This window comes from Lynx canadensis, chromosome B1, assembly GCF_007474595.2.
Source record: "Lynx canadensis isolate LIC74 chromosome B1, mLynCan4.pri.v2, whole genome shotgun sequence".
NCBI classification, from domain to species: Eukaryota; Metazoa; Chordata; class Mammalia; order Carnivora; family Felidae; genus Lynx; species Lynx canadensis.
In genome coordinates, this window is record NC_044306.2 from 204,537,822 (window position 1) to 204,545,143 (window position 7,322).

The 7,322-nt window shown below is 63.7% G+C and overlaps 1 protein-coding gene across 1 annotated transcript in view; it reads left to right on the plus strand.

The window, feature by feature from the left end:
* Positions 1-3,892, plus strand: part of ZFYVE28 (zinc finger FYVE-type containing 28) — a 118,125-nt gene extending 114,233 nt beyond the window's left edge. The window contains exons 12-13 of the mRNA XM_030314357.1: positions 1,975-2,078; positions 2,615-3,892. Coding sequence (XP_030170217.1) covers positions 1,975-2,078; positions 2,615-2,746 — 236 coding nt within the window. The 3' untranslated portion in view covers positions 2,747-3,892. The remainder of the gene's footprint in view (positions 1-1,974; positions 2,079-2,614) is intronic.
* Positions 3,893-7,322: the final 3,430 nt, after the last annotated feature.

The following is a 7,322-nucleotide window of genomic DNA, read 5'->3' on the forward strand; positions in this document are numbered from 1 at the left end:
CTGGCATCCCCTCTTCGGCCCCCAGGGTGGGCACACGGGCCCCTGGCTGGAGGCGGCTGGGCTCGGCACAGGCACACACCTGTCCCCACCTGCGTTCACCTGCCCCACAGGAAGGGCCTCAATGGCAGCTTCTGGCACCCTCTCCACAGGAGGCTGCCGGCTGCACTCTCTGCTTATGTGGGAGCCCCGAGCCCCTGCTACCCTGTTAGCCTGGAGGCCAGGCCTGCTGGTGTCCCAGTCAGGGAGGGAGCATCCAGGGTAGGTTGGGGCCCTGGCATCGTGTCTGTGGGGAGGGGCTGGGGACCTGGGAAAGGTGCTGAGATGGATGGTGGCAGATAGGCCCAACCAGGTGTCGGATGTGCGTGGAGCTGAGAAGGAGTTGAAAGTTCACCCCATGATGGGCCAGAGGCCACGGCACTCCTGGTGTGCCTGGCCAGCTGGGCTGGCCCTGCCTGTGTCCGTCTCAGGGCCTCCCTGGCGCTCCAGTGCTCTGGGGGTGATGGGGATGCGGGTGTCCAGAGGGGGCTGCGGGGATGGGGTGTCCGGAGCAGGCACAATCTCCCGACTCTTTCTGGAAAACCATACACGATGGTACAAAGCACCTGTAGCAGGAACTCGGAGCCCCTCTGCTCAGGAGGAGCGGAAGTGAAAAGCTGTGAGGTCCGGCTTGCCCAGTGCACAGGCGGGAGCCGCACCCTCCCTGCCGACTGCTGACCCAGCCTTGCTCCTGGAAGTGGCACCTGCTGACAGGGCCTGGATGCTGGTCAGAGGAGCGGTTCCAGGAAGTCCCCCGGACCCTCACGGTCCTCACAGGAGAGGGTTTGGCCTTTTCTGTCTGAGCTGGTGTCTGTGGCCTAGCATGGCCCTTAGGGGCTAACATTGCCACCTGGGATTTCCCTGGGGTCAGCCTGGGATTTTTACACAGGGGAGGGGTGGCAAGTGGGAGAAATGACCTCCCTGCACTGAGGTGAGCTCACGGGGCCCAGAGGGAAGGTGGGAGAGGTGGGCGGGAGGCAGTTTTGGGTCTGTGCAGGCAGGAGGAGGGGCAGACCCTCCAGGCCAGGAGGGAGGCCAGGAGACCCCAGGCCCTTCTTGGACAGCAGCCTTGCCGAGTTCCGTTTGGAGGTGCTGAGGTTGGGGCCAGGGGTGCAGGCCAGTGTCCACCTGAGCACTGGGGGTCGTGTGAGTCTGGACAGACCACCTCTGAGCACACTGTGGTCTGAGGGATGGATGCCAGATGTTCTCCCCCACCCCGCCCGGCTATTGGCTCTGGCCTTGGGGCCTGAATGGGAGGAAAGTGCCTGTCTTGCTGTGTGGGAGCTCTCTCCTCCCCTGCACTGATGAGTCTCTGAATCCCAGAGCAAACCTCCATAGAGGCTTCCAAGCACCTCTAGAAGTGAGACAGGATGGGTCCCACACCCACCTGGAAGGGGGGCCCAGGCCCCAGCCTGGCCTGCACCTGTATCAGGGAGGGGCCGGCCGGACATCTGCCTGGGTTTCCAGGACCACGAGGACCCCATAACTGCTGTGGAGCTAGGGGTGGGCAAGGCTGGGGCCCCCGGGGATCCCCACAGAGTGTGCCGAGCTGGTGGCTGATTTCTTCACTTCTCAGCTGCCACCTCTGCCCGAGGGCCCTGCCAGGCTGGGTGCTGACAGAGAGAGGCTCAGGAGAGGGTCATCCGGGTGAACACTCCCTGCCCACGTCCCGAATCCAGGTGGCCTGGCAGACAGGCACTGACAACAGCTGCAAAGGTCCTGTCCATGGGATGCCAGCAGTTTCCCGAGACCGTAACCAGCACCTGGAGTCCAGGGGAGGATGGGAGGGGAGGAGAGCCGGAGCTGCTGGGGCCCATCCAGCGGAAGGCACCGGTACACCCACCCGCCGGGGTCGGCCTCCCACCCCAGCCCACCGGCTGCCACTGTCACCGCTTCGCGGCCCCCTCTGGCTGACGCGTACCCCCCTTCTCGTCCCAGATCCACCAGAGTGGGTCCCCGATGAGGCTTGCGGCTTCTGCACGGCATGCAAAGCACCCTTCACTGTTATCCGCCGGAAGCACCACTGCCGAAGCTGCGGGAAGGTAAGAGGGGCACGGTGGCCAGAGGTTGTGCCCGCAGACCCAGAGACTGTGGCCAGGGGCATCCCCGGGGCCCGTCCGCAGGATCTGGGAGTCAGGACCGACACCCCGGGGCACTGGTAAGGCCTTTGGGGTCCCTGTCCCTGAGCCCTGGGCCCCGCTTTGACTTGGCACTGTGTGTGGACTCCAGGCACTCTGCCCACTGGGTCCCGATGGTGTGGTGCCCAGCCCCCAGCCGCTTCAGAGCTGGGGACGTGGAGGGAAGGAGGGTCTGAACAGGAGGCCTGCAGCAGCCTTGGAGTAGGGCTGGGACCCTCCTCGTGAGCCTGGCCTCCCGAGGCCATGACCCACCCCAGGCTTTTCCGAAGGTCCCCTCCCTGCCCACAGAGCCCCGCCTGTGGTGCCCTGCATGCTGGAGGAGGGGGGATGTGGGAACCGCCGAGGTCGGGAGGGATGAGGCACGGCATGGGGGGGAGGGTGGCGGTGGCTCGTTTGGCACCCTGGCTCACTGGGTCCCCTGCCCGCCCCTCAACTTCCAGATCTTCTGCTCCCGCTGCTCCTCGCACTCGGCCCCGCTGCCCCGCTACGGGCAGGTGAAGCCCGTGCGCGTGTGCACGCACTGCTACATGTTCCACGTCACACCCTTCTACAGCGACAAGGCGGGCATCTGACAGGGCGCCGGCACTCCCCAAGCCTGCCAGGGCCCCAGAGGACTCCCGGGGGCGGTGCTGCTGGCTGCAGGAGGGTCTCCACTGCATTTCATTGAGCGGCCGCCACCACTGCAGGAGGCTGCGGGCCGCCCAGGCTTCCAGCACGTCCAGCTCCTCCGTCCCTCCTACCCTGGACTCCCCACCTGTGGGGACCCCCGGCCAGCTGCAGGGGCCAACGGGAGGTCAGCTTCAGGCAGTGGGGATACCCAGGGCTGCCAGGTGGCTGCCTGGGCAGGGGTGGGCTTTCCTCCCACCTGCCCCCTGCCCCTGCCCTCTGCCCCCCGGCCCCTGTCCCCTGCCCTCTGCCCCCGGCCCCTGGCCTGCTGAGCTGCTCAGCCACACTAGAAGGCCTACTCAGAGCCGGCTCTTGACCAGCCGAGTGGGACTGCACCTGGGCTGATGGTGGACAGGTCCAGGAGAAGGGCAGGCCTCGGCGTCCCCACAGGGCTTTCCCATGCGCTGCCCATTCTCTGTCCCTGCCCCGAGCCCGCAGCTGCCATCTCATTCTCCAGCGCTGCCCCTCCCTTGGCCAGACAGCAGGCATCTTGTGTATTCTCGGAGGGGGAGATTCAGACACACGGCCAGGTCCTCTGGGCCGCAGGCGTGCCCCTGCCGGTGTGTGCCCGGCTGCTGACGAGATGGGGGGCCAGGCAGCTGTCTGCACAGCACTGAGACCCAGTTCCCCAGGTTCTTAGGCCAGGGCCCCCGGGTCCGAGGACCACCAGATGTCACCCACCTGCTGCCACTGCCCCCTTCCCTCTGACCCCCTCCCCCCAGGGACCCTGGCCCACCTCCTCAGACCCCAGAGTGGCCCGGCACCCAGGCGGAGGCCGCCAGGGGGCCCCAGCACGGACACCTCAGGCTTAAATCTCAGGCTTCACATTGCAGTGAGGATTGCAGCTTTATTTTTAGAGAGACGCTAACTACTGCTTCTTTTATAAGAAAATCCAACTACTGCTGAACAGTGGGTACACATGCACAGAAATGGCTTCTGGGGGAGGGGGAGTATATAATGGAGGGAATATTATGTATTGAGATTATTTTTATTTTCTAAATGCTGTAATTCGAAGCCATTTCCATAAATCTATTTAAGGATTGCAGACACTTGTTTCTGGTGTGAACGTGGACTTCTTTTTCTGCGTCTGGGAAGCGGTGTTCTTGCATTCTTCCCTAGAAAGCTCCGGGCTTCTGCGCTCTTAGGGAAATTGAGGGGTTCCCATGAGCCCGTAGGAGAGCGGTAGCCAGCCCGCCCCCCCGAAAGCCCCATCCCATGCCCTACGAGGGTTCCAGGGTCTCTACTGCCTGCCCACTTGCCCAGCCCCTTTTCTCATGGTCTTCAGCTCAGAATCCTGGCCTGTGTGTGTGTTGGCGGGTGGGTACTCTTGGACACTCCCCCTTGGAGCCCTCCCCACCTGGTCCTGGTCAGGACCACCCACCCACCCGGGGGCTGCCTTCTGGAGTGCCCTGGAGAGAATGCAGGTGAGTAGGCTGCACCCTGGGGTTGCCATGGCAATGGGGCCTTCCTCTGCTCTTGGAGGCTGATCACTTGGGTGTCTAGTCCCTTGGAGGTGGACACTGGGACCCCAGAGAATGGAGGGATGGTTGTGAGAAACCACCCAATTGGTGGCCACCAGGCCCACTTTCTTCCTGAGAGGTGAAAGAGTTTAGAATTGGGGGACTCCCTAGGGGCACTCCTGAGTCCTTCAGGAGTAGAAGAGAAGGGATTTGCAGGGGGACCTGGTGTCTCTGGCTGCCCAAGTCTGGGCCTCATCCTCCTGCCCTGGACAGAGCCCCTCCCACCCCTGTGGGTGGCTGCAGCTCCAATGGCTGGACAGTGGAGGCTTCTGGAAGGTCAGCTGCCCGGGGAAGGAAGACAGCCCCTGCTGTCAGACCAGGAGGTCAGCCCCTCACAGGAGAAGCTGCTTTGAGGAGACACCGCAGGGTCCCTCTTCCTCTCCTCAACAGGCCCACAGTTGTCACCTTCCAGACTAAAACATGGTGGCCCTCCTTATCCACCAGGTCAGGCTGGGAGGCATGGAGACCCAGGAAAGAGGGTCTGCCCACCCTTGGCACAGACAGAGCTGCGCTTCTGAGGGAGAGGCCTGGGTCCCAGGGAGACAGGGAGAGCTCTGGGTGTGGCCTGGAGTCAGGAAGCCCGCCAAGCCAGATTTGGCCTGCCCTTGTGCATCCCTACCCTGAGCTGCCCTGGAGGAAGGTTCTGGGGCCATGGGAGCCTCCAGTAAGAGTGACTACTTGTACCGTTTGTTCAGGAATGAGAGTCCTGAGTCATGAGACTTTCCGTGCCAAACCGGGGACGTGGGGTCACCCTACCCTTCGACAGAGCTATCCACACCCCAAGGGCAGAGCCAAGACCTGGGGATGGGAAGTGGATTAGTCCAACACCGAGTTTCCCACTCAGGAAGGTTCTAGAAGGAATAGTCTGCTGCCCACCCACAGTAGGGGCTCAAGACTGGGAGACCTTGGGGACAGGGACAGGTAGAGAGAGAGAGACACGAGCTCCAGATTGGGAGGCAGCCCTTGCAAGCGGGCTTGGGCCTGGAGCAGGCTAGCCTTCCTGAGCCCCCCAGTTCCCCTGTGTCACCATCATCATGTCCTTCCTGTTACCGTTTTCCGAGCGCTGTCCCCTCTACTCCCCTTGACAATCCCCCGAGGGGGCAGGATCCCGGTGTCATAGATGGAGAAACCGAGGCTTACAGAAGTTGGCGGACGCTCTTAGCTTTTAGGAGGGTCACACGAGAGGCGGAAGCAGAGGGTGCCGTGACAGTCCCAGCTGGCTCTGCCTGGAGAGCCCCTTCTGAGGCAGGTGTGGAGACAGGGCTCCACCGGCATCTGAACGCCCACGGCACACCCCTGTGTGCCATCAGGGAAGGCTGGGGAGCTGGTGCACCTGGGTCTGCTTGCCCATCCCCCCTCTCTGGCCATGCACAGGCCCTGGGGAGAAGGCCTTCCGTGTGCCCCAACGCCTCCACCCCATGCTTCTGGTAACAGGTGGGGGTCCTAGGTCTGGCTGGGCCCCACAGGTACTCAGGGCCTGCAGCCTGCAGGCCACCAAGGCAGAGGATGGACGGCCCGGGGTGGAGCACCCAAAGCTCTCTGTACTCACTCTGGGAGGTGGCACGGGGGTGGGGACGAGGGATGCACCCCACCTGGTCCTGCCCCTCCCACAGTGGGCTCAGCTCATCCAGTGCTCCCACCTCCCACCCCTACACCCACCCCTGGCCTCTGGAGGTGCCCTGCTGCTTGCCCCCACTGTGGCTCATCCGTCCCCGCAACGTGCCCAGGGACAGCCAGCCTGCCCTCAGGCCTGGCCCTCCTCCCCCGGACATGCAGGCGGGCAGCCCCCCGCACCAGCTGTGTGGCCTTGGTGTTCCGGCTGCTGGGGAAGGTGATGAACAATATAATCCCAGGAGGCCAAATGGGAGGAGTAGGGTTGGAGGTGTGCTCCCCTTCTGGGGCCCAGGACTGCGCCCCCTCCGGGGTCCCTGCTGCAGACCCCGGTGGCCACCAGAGGGCGACCCATCCCACCACCTGCGCTCCCAGTGAGGTTGGGCTGCCAGGGCAGGGGGGCGACCGCATTGCTGCCTGCGGGGGTGAGGAGGGGCCAGGGAGGGTCCCAGCTCAGCAGGGACTGCAAGCAAGGCAAACCACATCCCAGCTAGGTCTGGGATGGGGAAACAGGCGTCCTACTTAGAGCTGGACATCTCAAACCACCGGGGTTGGGGCTGGGGGGTGCTGATTGCACCATGGAGGGGGGCGGCTTCTCAGCCGTTCCTGGCTCTTTCTGTTCCCTGGACTCCGCAGTGGGAGCTGGGGGAAGGTGGGCAGGACCCAAGGCGCCTGCCCCGTGCCACCCCCATGACCCAGTGTCCTGGAGGCACTAATCTCCTCAGAGGCCGAGCCAAAGCCGCCTCCTCCAGGCAACCTTCCTAGCCTGCAGCATCCTCCCCCCCCCCCCACCCCACATTCTCAGGGCAGAGTCTGGGGTCTCCTTGCAGGAGTCAACAAAACTCTAGAGCCTCTCCTGCCTCTGAGACTTGGGAGAGGGGCAGATTCCAGCACTGAGCAGTCACTCAAAGTTAATGTCACACCCAAGACTTAAACACGCAGGCAAGGCTGTGCGTTCTGCTGTGCGCTCAGGGTAGCTCAGGGCTGGATCCTGCACCCGACCTGGGCAAAGATGGGCGCACAGACATTCTGGATCTCTCCTGCCCTTGGGGCCTGCAGATCTGGAGCAGAGGGCGTGTGAGCTGGTTGGCCCCTAGGCCTGGATTGTGATACCTCTGCCCATGCCAGGTCCTAGCCCTCCTGCCCCTAGTTCATGGGCCACTTCTCCCCTCACTCCCCCACCCTATGTGCACTGAGGTGCCACCCACCATCACAGGCAGTGTGGAGCCACTGGGAAGTGCCTGGTCCTGGGTGTTGCTAGGAGAGGGGTCCCTGAAACAGCTCAGCGGCAAGGTGGGGCCACCCCTCTCCTCTCAGACCGGGATGCCGTATGCACATGGTTCCCACAGTC